General features: G+C 37.1%; 1 protein-coding gene across 3 annotated transcripts in view; it reads left to right on the forward strand.

Moving 5' to 3' along the window:
* Positions 1–19,712, forward strand: part of IL15 (interleukin 15) — a 181,657-nt gene that overhangs the window by 147,010 nt on the left and 14,935 nt on the right. For all 3 annotated transcript variants that reach the window (XM_016423201.2, XM_007496294.3, XM_007496295.3), the window contains exons 3-5: positions 13,999–14,105; positions 17,149–17,230; positions 17,471–17,518. In XM_016423201.2, coding sequence (XP_016278687.1) covers positions 13,999–14,105; positions 17,149–17,230; positions 17,471–17,518 — 237 coding nt within the window. The remainder of the gene's footprint in view (positions 1–13,998; positions 14,106–17,148; positions 17,231–17,470; positions 17,519–19,712) is intronic.

Below are 19,712 nucleotides of genomic sequence, written 5' to 3' on the forward strand. Positions count from 1 at the left end.
ATTTGAGACACCTCTAAGACAATCAGTTTGAAATATTCAATCGACAATTTGTATTATGGGACTGAAGCTTAAGGGAGAGACTGGGGCCAGATAGCTACCTGTTAAGTCATCTATATAAATATGATAATTAGATCTATCAGAATTGATGAGGTCACTAAGAATGAGAGAATTTTAAAAAAGACTAGGTTTATGCATGTCACAGAGGGTTTTTTTGTATTTCTACGTATTTCCCCACTGCGCCATAAGATGTGAAACTGTCAGATTACCAAATCCAAGTTCCCCTTTCTCCTAAACTATTTGTCCAGTTTGATCTCATGTAGAAATGTAGACCCAGTTCTAGTTACCTATAAATACATAATGTGTGTATGTGTATAATTTTAATTGCTTTATGTCCCTACTTTTAATTCTTTTCAGGTGTTCAAATATTTACAATTAGATCCAGGAACAATTTGCTTTAATTAGATGGACAATCCAATTAAACCCCATCATTCACTGAAAATGAGATAGACTGGGGAGAGAAGAGTGGAGGGAAAGAATGTGAATCATGTAAACATGGGAAAATATTTAAAAATAAAAGTAAAAAAATAAAAATAAATGAAAGAAAGATTTTTAAAATGAGATAGACTGGAAACGGCATGTAGTTAATTCCTGGCTGCCACATTTGTGACCTTGAGCAAATCACTTTACTTTTCTTAACCTTAGTTTCTTCATCTGTCAAATGGGGATGGGACAGACTGTTTTCAATGCTCTCAAGACACACTATAAATGTTCCTCCTACCCTTCTGATCCTTTTACCCCAATCTTTGCTATTTTACTAAAGCCACATGACTAAATTGAAGGGGAAAAACAGAGTAGGAACAGGTCCCAAAAGGCTGTGTTCATATCAAGAAACTGGCATCTGTCACTTGTCCCAAAACCACTTTTCTAAGCCTGTCAAAAATGGAAACAGAAAAATCACAGTTCAATGTTGAGTGTGAATAAACTTTGTATAGCTTTTGGTTTAGCAATTCTCTTACTGCGAATATTTCCTAGAGAAGTCAGGAGCAGAAAAAAGATGTTGTACATACATACTAAACTATACATAACTAAATACATTTATTTGTACATATAAAAATTTATAGTAAATACATACATGTATATAATATGTGTTTATAGTACAAAATACATACATAAATAAGTGTAACATTGATATATTATACACATTAAAATTAAATTATTAATTTCTTTATTACATTAAAGTTCTCAGGTATCTACCTTTTTCCCTCCACTCTCTGTGCTAGAGAAGGAATCATTTGACAAAAAGATATAAGTATATATAAAACTATGTTTTGATTGTTTCTATTTATCAATTTTTTCTTTGGAGGTGGACATACACAATAGTTAATATTCAAAAAACATTTTGTATTATTGTATATAATGTTCTCTTGGTTTTGCTCATTTCACTCTTCAAAATTCCATGTAGGCTTTTAATCATGTTGTTTAAAAAAAAATAACTTGCTTGCCATTTCTTATGTATTCCCTTACAGTCATATGCTACAACTTGTTTAGCTATTCCCCAATTGATGGATATTCCTTCAATTTCCAGTTCTTTGACACCACAGAGAAAGCTGCTAAAATATTTTAGAACACATAGGTTCTTTTTATTTTTTCCTGATCACTTTAGGAAACAGAACTAATGGTGCTATTGCTTTGGTATACTTAGTAACTCTTTGGAAATAATTCCAGATTGCTCTCCAAATGGTTAGATCAGTTCATAGTGAAGTTATCAATTGATAAACTGATAAACAAAAATTGATGAACTGATACATAGATATTTAATATACAAAAATATGAAAACAAAATAGGTTTATATATATGCATATAACACCTTTGTACATGTTTATGTGTGAATACATAAATACAGAAATGTTTATTCATAACACGTAGGAAAGAATGAAAAATAAAGTAGATTCCCATTGTATAAGGAATGGCTGGCAAAACTATGGTGTATGAAGATAATGGAATAGTTTTATATGGTTAGAAATGATGAGAAATACAAAGAAACAAGAACATTTATGTAAACCAATGCAAAGTGAAAGTGGCAGAAACAAACCCCTATTTATGATTTAGCAGATATAAATGAGATCACAAACAGGAATCTGAACTCTGCATAACTGAAAACCTAATGAAAGTCCCAGAGAATAGCTCTCTTCCGCCACACAGAGGAAGGGGACAACCACAATAGGACACTGACAAGACATCATTAGATGTCATCCTTATATGGAATTCTTTGACTCACTTATTTTTCTTTTTCACAGGGGAGGGTTCAATCTACAGGAGGTGGGATCTGAAATGATTTTGTGGCCAAGTCATTTCAACTTTGTAAAGACAGATGATGTCAATAATATATATTTTAAAAATAAAATAAAATAATTTGAAATAGAGTAGGGTTAAAAATGTACCATGCTATGACAGCTTAGGACATTTGGTGGAGCTTAATATCTTAATAAACTGATGGATTCTCTGAGTAATATGATGGCCTAGATGTAATATAAAATTATGGAAGAGAAAAAAGAATGGGGGAAAAAAACAAGGAGGAGGTAGGGAGGAAACGGCAAAACTGAAAATTTGTTATCTGTACAAATGAAAATAGATGCTCTCTTGTGAATAAGGGGGAACTAAGTAGGTGATCAACAACTGGAGATTGGCTGAATGAATTTTGGCACATGAAGGAAATATAATATTATTATGCCATTGGAAACAATAAATATGAAGAATTCTTAGAAGCATAGGAAGACTTATATGATGTGAGCTAGAGTGAAGTAAGCAGAGCCAGGTAATGAATATATATCTTTGTGTATATACATGTAAAGTATACATGTGTATACACATGCATAATAACTATAATTATATAAATGGAAGGTAAAAAGGCTGAATATTATATAATTGCAATGGATAAATTAAGTTGAAAAAATGTATCTCCTTCCTTTGATCACAGGAGTGGCTGGCTGTGAGTGAAGATTATTGTGCAAGTTGTCAAGCTATAGCTAATGTGTTGATTAGTTTTGCCAAAATGAATTTTTTCCTCTAAAAATATCTTTGTTTTAGAAATGATTTTCAGCTTAAAATAAGGAAAGATATATTAAAATATGTAATATAAAATAAAAAAGAACCAATAGAATATTTTTATTTTCAAATAAGTTCATTTTTACTTTATTTTTCAATTATCAAGCATTTTTTCTCCTTCTCATACTCCCCAAAGAATTAAAAACATTTGTAAAAAAGTAAGCATTGCCAAATAGAAAAATTTTCATATTGCCCATGACCATAAATATTCAATTCTTATTTTATCTTCTCTCTATCATTTCATTGGTTCTCTGGAATCATGATAATTGTGATGTTCTGAGTTCTTAAGACTTTCAAAACCATTTTTATAATATTGATGTCATAGTATGTTATTGTTCTTCTCACTTTAACAAATCTGTATGAGCCTTCCAAGTTTCTGTAGCACCAACTTCCTTAACTTCTAATCATGCCATAATTTGTTTAGTCATTCCCCAATTGGTCGATATCCCCTTAGTTTCTGATTATTTTTCAGAATGAAGAATGCTGCTATAGTTTTATACTCATGGGTCATTATCCTCTTTTATTTCTATGGGATGTACTTCTAGTAATGGTATTGCTAAGTTAAAGGCTATGTACAATTTAGTGACTTTTGGAGCATAATTTCCCACTGATTTCCAGATAGCTATATCAATTCAGAACTCCAACAGTGTATTAATGTTCCCATTTTCCCAAAGCATCAACAATATTAGTCATTCCAGAAATGCTCCAGGCAGAGGTGGGCCCTGGTAAGTTATTCGTAACCCAACATATTGTTCACTCACTATGGTGTTTCTATTTGGAATTCTTTTCTGAACACTCATGTATAATATTTATAGTCAAAGTGATTTTTGAAGTTGAGATTTCATGTGTTTCTTTTGTGTAGCCAGAGCTAGAAAAAGGAGGAACTTTTTGATTAGTTTTTGAATTAAAACCATATGAAAGCAGCAAAAGTTCTTGTCTTGATTTAAATTCCTACCTAAAACAATGAAAAAATAAGTTTTTGAATGGTTAAAAATTGTTGCTTAAAAGTAATGATTAATTTTCACATGGTTTCATAATTTAGCATCTAGTCATTACTGAAGTACTTGCAGTCTCCTGTCAAGAAAGGCAATGGGCACTACTGGAACAAGTATAGTATTGGAGTCAGGAAAACCTGGGTTAAAACCCACTTCAGATGCATGTTAACTGTTAGTCAGTAACTACTTTCTAAGTGCCTATTATGTGCCAAGCACATAATGTTACATACAACCTGGGGAAGAAAGGCAAAAGACAGTCCATGCCTTCAAATCACAGTCTAATAGGGGAGGCAACATGGAACATCTATGTACCAACAAGACAAATAGAAGGCAATGAGTCAAGGAAAGGGTAGCTTTAAGAAGTATCAGGGGAGGCTTCTCATAAAAAAGTGAGATCTTATCTGGTACTTCAAGTGAGGGAAGGCAGGAGTTAGAGATGACGAAGGAGAGAATGTGAGGCATGGGAAATGGTAAAGAGCCAGAAGATAGTGTGTTATTCCGAGAACAGCAAGGAAAGCAGTATACCTCAGTGACAGAGTTCTAGTGTTGGAGGTACCAAATAATAATTTTTATTTGATCCTGGAGGTATTAGGGAGTCACCGGAGTTGATTGAATAAGGAGGTTGACATGGTCAGACTGGCACTTGAGAGAGACTGTTTTGATAGCTTTGTGGAAGATGGACTGGACTTCGGACAGATTTGAAATAGGAACATCAACCAGCAGGGCTTAAGGTGATGAGGACCTGAATCAGAATGGTGGCTGTGTCAGAGGAGAGAAAGGAGTTTAGATATTACAAAGGCAAACTTGACAGGACTGTATTAGACTGTATTAGCATTAGACTGTATGAACTGAGAGAGAATGAAGAATCAAGGATGACACCTAGATTGTGAACCTAGGAAGATGGTGGAAATTTAAGAAGAGACACTTTCCTCCAAATGGAAGGAAAGATATTGAGTTCAGTTTTGGACATAATGAGTTTAAGATATCTACAAGTCATACCTGCAAGTCTAGAGTTTAGGAGAGAGGTTAGGGCTGAATAAGTAGTCTAAAACATATCAGTATAGAGATGATAATTAGATCCTTGGGAGCTTATACAATCAAGTAAAAAAAAAAGGAGGAGAAAAGAGAATCAAAGACAGAGCCCTTTGGGGGTCCCAATATGAATAGTGGGTATGATCTAGGTTAACATTCAGGAAAAGAGCCTGAGGAGTAATCATATAGGCAATAGGAGAACCAGTATTAGAGTATATGTAATGAAAAAACCTAGAGAAAAGAGTATTAAGCAGAAGAGAGTGATCAGAGAGGTTGAGTCAAGATGGCGGCCTAGAAGGAGCAGAAGTTCAGACCTCTGAATACCCTTCCTAACTGATCACAAACTAAATCCTCCCAGAGGACTGAAAATCAAACTTAACAATAAGACAGAGCCAAGGAACCCTCCTGCTGGACTTAATTCAAAAGTTAAACCTCCAAAAAAGCCGGAATCCGAGAACACTTGGGTTTAAGGGGAAGATAGAAGGAAGGTCCCAGGACTCATCCCCCCTCCCACCCAGAGCGCTGAGATTCCAGCGGCAGTGGGAACTTCTGGGTGGGCAAAGGTGCTGCTCTGAAGGGCATACCTTGTGAGCAGGGCTGGCCAAGTTCAGAGAATCCAACACAGACGGCAGGGAAGGAGCTAGAGAGGGAGCATAGACCTGGCAGCCTGGCCAGAGCTGTGGAGATCCTCCATTTTTGCTCCAGCATTCCAGGAAGTTTTGGACTCAGAGCACACCCAGCCTAACTAAGCTGAAGTTAATCCCATAAAAAGTCCCCAGAACTCAGGGAAGCCCAGGTTCCACACCCATCCTCATTGACTGCTGGACTTTAATCAAATCAAAAGCCTCCAGAGGACAGGGAAGCTCAAGCCCCCCCACCAGAGACTACACCGAGAGATCTCCTATTAAATCTCCAAGAGGGGAGTCTGACAGAAGCCCCAAAAACCAAAAAAAAAAGTGAGAGGAGCAAGATCACAGACAAATATGGGGAGTAAAGAAGTAAAGAGGGGGTGAATTTGAGCAAACAACAGAAAAAGAAGAAAGAAACTACAATAGACAGCTTCTACTCAGGAAATGGAACAGAGGGGGAGAGATCAGCAAACGATAAATCAGAAATTCCAGCCAGTTGGATACAGACTGTGGAAGAACTCAAAACACAATTAAGAGAGGTTGAAGACAATTGGGAGAAGAACTTAAAAATTAAGATAAGTCGTAAGATAAGTCACTGAAACAGGTACTTGAACTAAAACGAGAAAACAGTGTCTTGAAAGCCAAAATCAACCAGCTGGAAAATGAGGCAAAGGAGATGAAAGATGAGGCAAAGGAGATGAAAGATAAGGTAAAGAGGATGAAAGATGACCTTCAAAGAAAATCAGACCAGAAGGAAAAGGATGAACAAAAAGTCAGGGATGAAATCCAGTCTTTAAGAACCAGAATACAACAACTGGAATTAAGTGACCTCACAAGGCAGCAGGACACTATAAAACAAAATGAAAAGAATGAAAAAATTGAGGAAAATATGAAGCATCTCATTCCCAAAACAGAGGATTTAGAAAATCATTCAAGAAGAGACAATTTAAGAATCATTGGTCTACCAGAAGACTATGACAAAAGAAAAAGCCTGGACATAATACTACAGGAAATTATTCAGGAAAACTGTCTCAATATCCTAGAACTACAGGGGAAAGTGGAGATTGAAAGAATCCACAGATCACCTCCTATATTTAATCCCCAACTGACAACACCCAGGAATGTTATAGCCAAATTCAAAAACTATCAGACCAAAAAAAAAGATATTACAAGAAGAAGCCATTCAGATACCATGGAAACACAGTGAGGATAACACAGGATCTGGCTGCATTCACACTGAAGGACCGAAAGGCATGGAATATGATATTCTGGAAAGCAAGGGAGCTAGGTCTACAACCAAGAATCAAATACCCATCAAAATTGACTATATTCTTACAGGGGAAAGTATGGTCATTCAACACAATAGAAGAATTCCAAGCATTCATAAAGAAAAGGCCAGACCTGAACAGAAAATTTGATGTCCAAGCACAGAACTCAAGAGAATCATGAAAAGGTAATTAAAAAAGAGGGGGGAAAGAAAAAACAAAACAAAACAACAACAAAAAAATTTTAAGAGACTCAATAAGATAAAATGATATGTATCCCTATAAGAAAAGAGGTCATTGGTAACTTTTTTTTTTTAAACCCTTACCTTCCTTCTTGGAGTCAATACTGTGTACTGGCTCCAAGGCACAGGAGTGGTAAGGGCTAGGCAATGGGGGTCAAGTGACTTGCACAGGGTCACACAGCTGGGAAGTGTCTGAGGCCAGATTTGAACCTAGGACCTCCTGTCTCTAGGCCTGACACTCAATGCACTGAGCTACCCAGCTGCCCCCTGGTAACTCTTAAAAACTGTTGCTATCACCTGGGCAGCTAGAAGAATTACACTTAGAGGGAACAGTGACAAACTGTATAGGATGAAAGGACAAGACATAAATAGGTATATAGATATATGCATGTATAAATATATATATATGTGTGTATGTATATGTATATGTATATATATACATATACATATACAACCAGAGCTAAAAAAAAAGAGGTTAATACTAAAAGAATTGGGAAAAGAAACAAATGGGGGTAAATTCATATGTCACAAAGAAGCTCATGGTGGGAGGGGGAAGAACATCGATACACTGGAAGGGTAAAGATGTTGAAGATAGGAAATACTCAACTCTTATGTGCTTTGAAACTGACCCAAAGAGGGAAGAACAATCCAATCCATTGGGGCAGAAAATAGATTTGTGCCCTATAGGGGAATAGAAGGGTAAAAAAACGGACTGCTGGGAATTGAAGCAGTACAAAGGAGGGAGAGGGTGGGGGGGCAATTTTAAAAAGACAACTGGGGAAAATAAGGGGGGGGAATAAGAAGGGAGGGGGGTAGAAAGGGAAGTAAAATAAGGGTGGGAACTAGGGGGACTGATTATAAGCAAACATTGGTGTAGAAGAAAATAGTGAAAGAAGAAAAGGCAGGACCAGGAGTAGAAATCAAAATGCTGGGTAATACACAGCTAGTAATTATAACTCTGAATGTGGATGGAATGAACTCACCCATAAAACACAAGTGAATAACAGAGTGGATTAGCATCCAAAAGCCTACCATATGCTGTCTGCAAGAAACACACATGAGGAAGGTAGATATGCATAGGGTGAAAGTAAGAGTATGGAGCCAAATCTATTGGGCATCAACTGATAAAAAGAGAGTGATCAATTAAAGGCTATAGAGAGAGGTCAAGAAGAATGGTAATTGAAAAATGGCCATTTGGTTTGGCAATTAAGAGATCACTGATAATTGGGAAGAGAAATTTCAGTTAAATGATGAGGTCAGAAGACAGATTGTAAGAAGTGAGTTAGAAGAAAGGAAATGGGGGCACCAGTTGTAGGTGGTTTTCTTAAGGAGTTTAGCCATAAAAGGTAGAAGAGATATGGGATAATTGCTAGTGAGAATAGATAGATCAAATAAGAGGGTTTTTTGAGGGTAGGAAAGACATGGGCATATTTGTAGGCATTAAGTAGATAGGCAAAGATTGAAGGAAAGTGAGAATGAGAAAATGATAAAAGAAGAAGTCTTATGGAAAAAATCAGAAAGGGAGGGGATCCCTTGTGCAATGTAGATAGGTTTACCTTGACAATGAGAAGAGCCATGTCTTCCTGTGAGACAGGTGAAGGAGCAGGTAGTAGTCAAAGAGATCATAGTGATGAGAGATGAGGAGAGAAAAAGGAGCTCTTGGTGAATAGCTTCATTTAGCTGAGAAGATGGTGGAATGTGGAGTCACAGAAAGTTTAAGGAGAGATGAAAAGATTTGGAAAAGTCACTCTAGTAAGTGAGATATTGAGTTAATTAGGAAGACATGAAAGTATGTGGTAGCAACAATAAAAGCCTGGTCATGATGTTTTCTCCATCTTTGCTGAGCAGTTTGTGTGTAATTAGGAGAAAAAAAAAACCAGGGGCTATAGCTTGATAGGGTAAAATTTGTGATAGGTTAATGAGGGCAGAGACTAGAGAAAAGAGGAAAGTGTAGAATTAAACTAGTTTAGCAAGGGTTTAAAGATGGGAAAGGCAGGAGAGTATAGCTAGTGCAAGGGTGATAATGTGGGAGAGAATTGAGAGGTTGAGAGTTTGGAGGTCATTGTAAGGATGAAGAATATGGTACAGGGTTTTAAGGCAGAGGAAGAGGTGGAATGACAATAGATTATGATTATGAAATAGAATTTCAGAGTTCATTAACAGGGAAGAGGTAAATTTGTGGATGAAGGCAAGAGCATATATCTGACCAAATGAATAGAACTAAGGTGGAATGGAGGAACAGATCCTATGAAATAAACTGAGAAATTGCGAGAGTATCTATCTATCTATCTAGAAGTCTCTTTGTATAAGAGTAGGAGTTGGGGAGTAGATAGAGTCTGAGTTGGGCAGTTAACTTACTGAGGAAATAAGAGGAGTGTCATGGAAGTTGGTAGAAAACAACCACCAGAATTTTGATTGGATGGTTCATATGTATTGAGTGGACCTCACAGAATAAGTTACTGAATGATGGTGAAAGAAAGATAACCTGAATGTAGCAATATAGATCAAAGAGTAGCCCAGCTTTCTTACAGGTGAGTCAGAGGAATAATTGAAAGTGCAACCAGCACTAGAAAGAATGGTCAAGGAAGACTGTGCCATCAGGAGGAGTTAGATCTCTGTGAGATCCAGAAGATGAAAGGTGTGGAAGATGGAGAACATAGTTTAGATAGTGACAACTATGGGTTCAGAATCACCGGGAAATAAGGGGTATAACTTGGGGGAGGTAGTTTGTTAATCATTGATGTATAAATTCAGGTGGGTTGACAACACCCCTAAGAGTTTGACCTTAGGATGAAACCAGTTAAACACATTGAATCTCAGTTTCCTCATCTGTAAAATGAGAGCATTGGACTTGGTGGCTTCTAAGGTCTTTTCCAGCTTATATCTATGATTCTATAGATTACTTTGTGTTAGACAGAGCTTTCAAGAACCCAGGATCATTATAACCCAAGGAAATCTGAGAGTTTCCGGTTATGCCAAAATATTCATAGTAGCAGTCTGTAATAACAAAGACCTGGAAACGTCTCATATGTAGCCATCAACTGGGGAAAAGCTGAAAAATATGTGGTATATTAATGCTTTATTATCTTGCTATGTTGAGAGCCCTCTATCCCATTTGGCAACTCCCTTTCCTAGACCAGAATTTAAGAAAATCCTATTGACCCCTTCTCCCACCCACTTTACTCCCTATTCTTTGCCTTTCTCTCCTTCTTAGACCTTTCTGGAACCATGATTGAATCAATCTTTGTTCTTTCAAAACACTCATCATTGCTGTAGCTTTCTGGATCAAAGTACTTCTACCCTGACCTCTGCATATTGTGTTCCCATAAAATGTAAACTCGAGGTCAGGGGCTACCTTTACTTTTATATTTCTATCCTCAGCATTTAGCAGAGCTTGACTTATTGAATATGTTTCATCCATTTAAACATCAGACATAGCGGATAATTTCTCATCCCCTCAGTTTAGCTTCCCAGCCTGCTGAAGTGCTTAGCAGCAGCAGTAGCAATAGAGTTCTCCCCAAGTTTTGTCCTCTGAAAGCTTGTTAAAAACACTGAAGAGCTATGCATGCCCAGGGGCAAAATTTTCAGCCAACAGAATTTAGTGAAATTCTGGTCACATCTCTTCACCTGCCCTTAGCAAGCTGTCATAAGTTTAGCCTGGCTGCTTATGATAATGGCAGCCCACCATGGAGGAAATTAGGCAGAGAAAAAAAAATAACCTTGCATTATCATCCTCAACATTGGGGACTGGGGAGTATGTGTAAAGAAATATCATGAGCCAAATTTGATAATAATTACTCAGCACAGGTGGGTAGTTGTGAAGCTCAGATGTGTTCGTCTATGGGAAAACATCTTTCTAAGAGGAAAGCGGTTTAAATTGTGGGCTGTTATTGTTATGAGCAATTAGAGTTTTGTCCACTAAGAAAAATAGCCATTTGGCTGCGGAGAACACCATTCTAGAAGAGTTGGCCAGAGCTTTAATATAATCACACCAGCAAGATGAAAAATTTCCTGGGGTCATCTAGCCATGTTTTTCTTGAAACTTTACTTAAACCTAATGATAAAACCTAGCCATAGAGCAGAGATGTGCCCAGAAGGGAGATGGTCATAATTCTTCCCCATCCTTTCCTCCACCCATTCAGGGATAACTGAATATCTCCCTCAGTCATAGAATGAGTGGCTTAGGACAGGGATTGTATTGGTATCATTCTTTTTGCAAGATGGCACATAATAAATGCTTCATGAGAATTAAGAGGCCTAGCATATCCCAACATGCCCTTATAAATGCCCCCATGTTATTGGGAGTTCTAGGTTAATCATTTTAAGTGAAAGTTGATTTGCTTCTATATGAGTCTCTTTTATTATTGATTAAATTCATTCTAAGTAATTCCCATGAATTTAAAAGGTGTTTCTCTAAAAGCATTGCTAATCCGTTCTTTGTCATTCTCACATTTGGAGTCAGAATCATGTTTAATTTTTTTTTTGTAAACTGTATAAATCATAGTTAGGAAAATTTCACATAGTAGAACTTGCTTCGAATTATATTTTATCCTAAAAGTAATATGCAAGCTATATAAATTAGAGTTTCATATTTATACTATTGTTTTACATGACATTGTTTAATGGGAAAGATATAAGTTAAGACACAGTCTTGTGCTTTCTCATCTTTCAGTTACACTAGCTAACTCTCCTTTCTGTTTAAATGGTTATGATTGTTTATTTGGTGGCAGCCATCTGGCTATAGGAATAGTGTCGAGAAAAATTAAGTAGTTTAAATAGGGGGTGTGCCTTGGAAAATTAGTTCTATTACATGATAACAAATGACATACTTTATAGCAACATCTATAAGACCAAACTTGTGATTTCATTGGTAAAGGGAACTCCTGGATGCAGGAATTCTACCAGTGCAGGTCATCCCCTTCTCTGTAATTTATAGTCAGACCTTATTTTAGGCATAAATTAAATTTGACATTTTTATGCCAACGTCTGTCTACCTGCTTTTAGTTACACTGACCCAAACAGGCTTCTTTAGATGCTTCAAGGCTAACAGAATGGCAGCAAAAGCTAACAGATAAACTCACACTCACAAATACAAACTCAAACCAAGGAGATGACCAAAAGTGAAATTGAACTTGTGTGATTTTAGGTGATCTCTTTTTAGCTTCATGACCTGAATTGTCATTTTCAGAACAAACACAATAAAAGTAACACAAACTTATACTCATGGAAGATGGTAATACCGATATTATTAGACTTTCAAAATATCTAATTATTATTCTCATTGAAACATAAGAGTAGAAAATTTGTCAGATTTAATTTGTAGGTCTGGACATGGCCCTGGATTCATCTTTTACCATCTGATTTAGAGCTTTCCCCATCTTTACCATTTACATCCTCCCTAACATGGGACATTCCGTCTTTTAATGGAAGACTCGATCAGTTATCTCCTTTTTCCCAGGAGAATAGAAGTTCCATGAGGGAAGTTAGGTGGTACAGTGTAATAGAGCTCCAGTCCTGGAGTCAAGAAGACTCAGTTGGCCTTAGACAACTATCAGTGGGACCTGGGCAAACCACTTAGCCCTGTTTGAATCCATTTCCTCGTTTCCAAAATAAGCTGGAGAAGACTATGACAAACCATTCCAGTATCTCTGCCACGAAAAACCCAACTGGGGTTACAAAGAGTTGTATGTGACTGAAAAAGACTAAGCAATAACAACCAGAAGGTCCATGAGAACAGAGACTTTTCCCCTTTTGACCTTTGTTTCATTATCAAATAAAGGCATTTGTAAAATTCTTATTGGATTGTATGAACTTTAGGAAGTCACTTCATCTCACCAAGCCTCAGTTTCCCCATTTATAAATATAAATTTGAAGATTATTCTGATGAATAAAGTAGATAATATTTGTAAAATTTGCCAGAATTTCTTAGTACACTGTGAGTTTTTGTTTTAAGTTTCAGAGCCATCAGAACTCTAAAACCTAGGTTTCATGGATTCTCCATTGGCAGAGAAGGCAGAGATGGTAGAGGTAAAGGCTATTGGATTAAGACACCTGACTGCAATCCCTGCTGTGTTCCTTACTAAATCTGTGACCTTGGAAAATCATTAAACCTCGTCAGGCTTCATTTTCCCATTTTGTAAAATGAGGGAGCTAGACTAGCTGGACTCCAAGACTTTTGATTCTCTGCCTTGTGAATCAGTTATGTGTAGAAGTAAGTTGCTCCTGTTCTGCCTTTAGTCAATTATCCTTCTAGAGTGGAAAAAGGTTACTTGTGGCCCAAGCAAATCCTATAAGAAATAAGTGAGTGAATGTATGAATGAGTGAATGGACATGTTACTGGTGGATTGTATATGAGCTTTCAAATGCTGCTTAGAGGTAACTGGGTGGTACAGTGGACAGACTTCTGAGGCTGCAGAAAGGAAGGTTTGAGTTCCAATATAACATCAGACACCTATTACCAAGTGACCCTGGGCAAATCACTTGCCTGCCTCAGTTTCCCCAATTATAAAAGGGAGATAAAAGCCACCTATCTTGTAGGGTTGTTGTGAAGAACAAATGGGATTTTTGTAAAGTGTTTAGTTCAGTGTCTGGCTCATGGTAGGAATTTAATAAATGATGTCCTGTTAGTGCCAGTAAGGAGAATTAACCATAGGGAATTATGAAAAATAGCATATCACTTTTCAAAGATTGAACATTGTTCAAATAACCTTCATATGATTGTGTTTTTCAGAAATCATACCTAAGAAGCTCACCTATCCAGTGCTACTTGTACCTCATTTTAAATGGCCATTTTTTCAGTTTTTTAACTGAAGCTGGAACTCATTTCTTCATTCTCAGGTAATAAATTCTATGAACATGACAACATGTAGAAATAGTTGGTCCTATTTAATTCAGTTTACTCAAACTCTGAGCATTTGGTGCCAAAATATGGTTAAAGAGAAAGACCCATATCCATTCATTTATTTCCTCCCTTTGAATACATCTGGGCTGATGGAGGGCAGTGTGGGTGGTTTTTATTGTTTTTTTTTATCTGAACCTGTGGCGTGATTTCATCCTCATGAAGAAGACCCAGTGGTGAAATGCCCTCTACTAGTGCATCTCTGAATTTAGTTTGCAACTGCAAATTTTAGACAGCTGCCAAGGGCAACAGAGGCAGGAATTTCCATCTACATCTTCCTGACTAAGATAGCCTTTTATCTTCTATACCAGAGATGTAAAAATTGGGCAGGTGGTAGGACTCGTGCAAATGGCAAAATGTCCAAGTGGGCTTCAATGTGATTAAAAAGTAATTGGGAAATGTTTAACAAAAATACATGAAAAATGATAAAGATAATATCAAAATGTGTTTTTTCTGAGTCAGTATGTAGCCTGCTTGAATCCCTTTCCATTTGAGTTTGACAATTTTTGACGATGATGCTTCTCATGAGTACATCTATCGCTAAACAAATTGTCTCATTGTTACTTCTCTCTCTCTCTCTCTTGCCTCCAGCATACACTCTCTTAAGGAATTTATCTCCTTATTTGGTAGTTTTTTGGCTTTTTTTTTTGGGGGGGGGGTGATCCAGAATGCATGAAAGATTCAGGATGGCAGTATTGTATAGTAGATTGTGATCCAGCCAAGAAGCCATGGGTTCAAATTTTGCTTCTGACATATACTTGTTGTGTGACCCTAGGTCAGTCACCTAAACTCCTAGTATTCCTGTGAACTTTTTTGATACCTGAAGTTACAGAGGAGTTGATCTACATTGTTAGTGAGAGTTTCCTCCCTGGGAATTCCCCACATCAATGAGGGTACACACTAATAAAGAAAAAAAGAGGAAAGGGAAAAGGTTAGTTATGTTGTTCCTTGTTACATACAAATCTGTCTTTGCCAATACTAATCCTAATTGTGTTTCCCCCACCCTCGGTTTTTCTTGCCCTTCCCTTTCTGTTTTCTCTGAAAGTATTTCCTCTTTTTTCTTCTGCTCTGAGGTTTATCCTAGGGTGGCATATTCCCTAGCCTTCGACTCAGAAAGTCTGACAGCCTATTTTACCATGTAACAAACACCACCAGAGGGGTAATGGAATCAGATTTTAGAGAGGTAAAAAAAAGTGATGAGCTGCCATCTCCTCATCCTTCTGGCAAGGCAGAACAGAGTGGGCTAGCCTCCCTCTCTGTAGAAAATTTCTTAAAATCAGCTTACTCCTGGTTAATTTATCATAGGTTTGGAATGAAAAGACACATCAGAGGCCATTTAATCCAACCCACTCGTTTTACAGGTGAAGCATCTGAGATCCAGGAAGGTTAATTGACCTTGGCCAAGGTCATACAGATGTCTGCCTCTCTGTGTCCTTCCATTCTGGAATTTGAACCTTTGCACATTTTAAGAAGAATAAATGCATCATTTGAGCACTGTATCCTTGTATTTAAATTCAGACCTGAGGAAAGCTAAATTCTTACACTTATGATAGGCCAGCATTTGTATTCTCTCTAAAGAATGGATTTGTCAAGCAGATCGAATTGTGAGCTCATGATTTTAGTGAGCATGTTTAACTTACTTAGAAGACAAAATTATTTTTAAGAGGACTTATTTGACAGCGCTCTGAAAATGAATGCTACAACCCCCAATCCTCGCTGCATTTTAGTTTTTCGTTGGATAAGAAATCTTACTGATGCATGTGGCTATCGTTCACGCTTGTGACTTCTTTAGTGGCGGGATCTCCCTCCACGATGTAGCTTCTTTGTGTCTTGTTTTCTTATATTGTTTCCTGGGGCAATGAGAAGTTAGTGACTTGCTTAGGGTGAGAGACCCAATGTGTGTCATCAGTGGCGGGATCTCCCTCCATGAGGTAGCTTCTTTGTAACTTATTTTCTTATATTATTACTTGAAAGAGTGAAAAGTTAAACTTACCCAGGGTGATAGAATGAGTGTGTGTCAGAGGTTCTTCTGGACTTCAAATTTACCTCTCTGTTATCCCATCTTGCTTTCTGCTACATTTTTTATTGGGAGTCAGAGAGAGGGACAGCTTTTGCAAAGAATAAAACTGTAAGCCCGTCTATAATGCTTAATTCAAGCAAGATCAGAAAAGTTTTACTGGATAATCAGTGCTCATATTCAGAAACTAGGGTTGTTGAATGACTATAGATTTGCAGAAAGGACTTTTACTGAATACAGAAAACATTCCCAACTGGTAGGTGGTAAAGTGGAAAGAGAAGGGGCATCTAGGTAGCACAGTAGCAGATAGAGAGCCAGGTCTAGAGTCAGAAGGTTCTGGGTTCAAATCTAGTCTTGGACATTTCCTAGCTATGTAATCCTTGGCAAGCCACTTTACCTCAATTGTCTGGGCCTTGCCACTCTTCTATCTTATCTTCTGATGCTATCTATCTGATACTAAGACAGAAGGTAAGGGAGAAGAAGAAGAATACTGGGATTTAAAGGAACTAAGTTTGAAACCCAACTCTAGTTTGGATGAATACATCTCTCCTCTCAGTTTCTTCATAGATCTAATGAAAGGTAGGACTAGATAACCTTGGTGGTACCTTAATGTCACAGTAGTAGAGCAAACTCTGGGCCCTCTTTGCGAGTGCAAATCTGGCTTCAGACACTCCCTAAACATGTCACTTAACCCTGTTTGTCTCAGTTTCCTCATCTGTAAAATGAACTAAAGAAGGAAATGGCAAACCACTCCAATATCTTTACCCAGAAAACTCCACATAGGGTCAATGACGAGTCAGACACAAGAGAAAAACACGATTGGACAACAATAAAGAGCAAACAACTAAGGATGCTCCATTTCTAAGCTTATGGTTCTCTGATTCCATGTTGTTCTTCTATTTGTAGCTAATTGATACCAGAACCAGGCTGATATAGAAAGGGCTCATAATTTGGTTTTGTTTCAGCTGTATCAGTGCCCATCTGCCTAAAACTGAAGCTTCCAACTGGGAGTTTGTCATAAGGGATTTAGAGCTGCTTAAAGATCTCGTAAGTGTTCATTTTTCTATCCCCTCTCTACGTTAACCAGTCACTGGGACTTCTCTCATCTGGGATGGATGAAGCTACTACAAGCTCAACCATGGGAATGATGGGTCCTTGCAAATAGGTTATGTCTAAATGGTAAATGAACATTTGAACTTTCACTTTCCAAATCCTGATATTTAACTTAAAATTTGTAGCTGTTTTGATTCTCCAACTTTTCATGTATATCATTTTCTTTACTTTTAGACCAACAAAACTGATATCAGCAGTCTGTATACTGAAAGTGATGCCCATGTGAGTACATTTCTCCCTGTTTTGTTGTTGTCATAATTTCTGTGTTCTTGAAATTGCTGGAGGCCTGAAAGGGACCAAATTCTTCTTGTGTTATATATAAGAATAGGGATGTTTTTAGCTTAGAGAAGACTTTGAGGAGATGGCTAGGGAGTGTTGCAGGTGGGGACAGGATAAGTCTCATCAACATTAAAGAGCTATCATGTGGGAGAGGAGCCAGCTTTGTTCTGCTTGACTCAAAGGAAAGAAATAGGAGTAATGGGCCAACTTCCAGAGAAGCATATGGTACTTTCATAGAAGATAAAACTTCTTAATGATTAGATATAATCAAAGATCATAAATATAGATTATAGATAATTATAAGTTTAGATCATAATTTTGATAACTATAGAACATAATTAAAGGTAGAATGAGTACTTTGAGAGATAATGAGTTCCCCATTACTGAAGGCCAATAATCAGAGGTTAGATGATTTCTGGGTCCCTCCAAGTTCTTTCCCCCCTCTCCTTGCAGCCCTGATATTCTGTGATTCTATGATAGAGCATCCAATATGAATCCCTCATTTTTCTGAGACATAGTGATATTAAATGTAAGTTAATGTTAAGAATAGCCTAGAACCTAGGTCTCCTGATTGTTAATGTAATGCTCTCTCTACTCTGCTATCCTACCTCCCTCTTATACTCCTTGGCTCTCTTAGAGTCTAGCCTTAGAGTGAGAAGTAATAACAACAGCACAAAGACACTTTCCTGAATATACTCAGCCTGGTTCTCTTTACTATAGTCCTCAATTTCTCCCCTCACTCATTTCCAAAAAAAAAAAAACTATTCCCCCAGAGCTGGGTTAAAAACCAAGTAGACACACACTTGTTTTTGTACAACTCTTAAAAGTACCTGTGGGTATATGAATTCTGCCCTTGTAGGCCCACTGCCTTCTCAGGGACATGTGCTGGCCTAGTTCCTTCCTGGATCTTTCGCCAAGACCGGTTCATGGTGAGTCCACTTCCCTGAACCAAGTGAGACCAAACAGACTTCAAGGAACTTGACTCGCTTCCTTGGATCCTTACATTGAATTTAAAAGTTGTGCAATTCACATATCACTTTTACATGTATTCCTCTGGAATCAGTTGATTTTTTAGTTAAAATATTATGAAAAGTTCTCCATGGATTTGTTTATAGGATGCTGACAGGGAATCAATTCAAAACTAAACAAAAAAAAAGTCAATATATCCGCATGCCAAGGACCTTTGATTGTATTGGTATAAACCACCAAAACAAATCAAAATGTGTTAGGTAGATGTCTGAAACTCACAGAGGTTCAGATTCATAGACAGAGAGGACTTTGTAGGTCAACTGCTCGAATCCCCTCGTTTTACAGGTCTGGAAACTGAAACCCAGAAGGGATATCAAGACTTTCACTTGGTCACACAGGTTAGCAGTGTTTGAAGCAGAATTAGAATTCTAGTCTTTCTGACTCCAAGCTTAGTTAGTCCTTTATCTGTTACACAATGTTGCTTCTATCAGAAAGACCGTTCCTGGCTTCATTACCCTTGACAAGTCACTTAACCCCTATTGCTTATTCCTTACAGTTCTGCCTTGGAACCATAGTAGTGATTTTAAAACAGACAGTGAGGATTTAAAAAAGAAAGAAAGAAAGAAGGGAGGTCAAAAAAGGGTGGTAGTGGAAAGTATATTAAGCCATAATAGGACTATTCTTCAACTCTGTTTGGACCCTTTGAGATAGAAGAAAAAAAAGAAGTCATTGTTAGAAAACAGATTAAGGTCAGACAAGTTATAGTACCAGTTATGTGACTTACCCTTCACAGCATTTCACAGCAGACCTAGAGAAGCCTTCATTATGTATCCTCATCAACTCTCCTGTTTTCTATAAATTAAGCAAATGTATGCATTAAGGGAATGGTCTTTCCCATTCTTACAAATGAAATTAAAATCTTGCATATTATAAATTGTATAAACCAAGCAACAGATAAATCTATAAAACTGATTAATTTTCTCAAAAGCCTAAAAAAAGTATTTTAACCTTGCTTAATTGGACTGAAATTACCTGAGGCATATCTGCTTTATCTTGTTTCTGAGAATAAAAATAAACTCTCCCTAGAAAACATTGTATTTATGAATTAATTTTTGATCGTGCATATCATCAACAATGCCATAATCATAGCCTTTTTGGCATGTCAATC

The sequence above is a fragment of the Monodelphis domestica genome, chromosome 6, assembly GCF_027887165.1.
Source record: "Monodelphis domestica isolate mMonDom1 chromosome 6, mMonDom1.pri, whole genome shotgun sequence".
NCBI lineage: Eukaryota > Metazoa > Chordata > Mammalia > Didelphimorphia > Didelphidae > Monodelphis > Monodelphis domestica.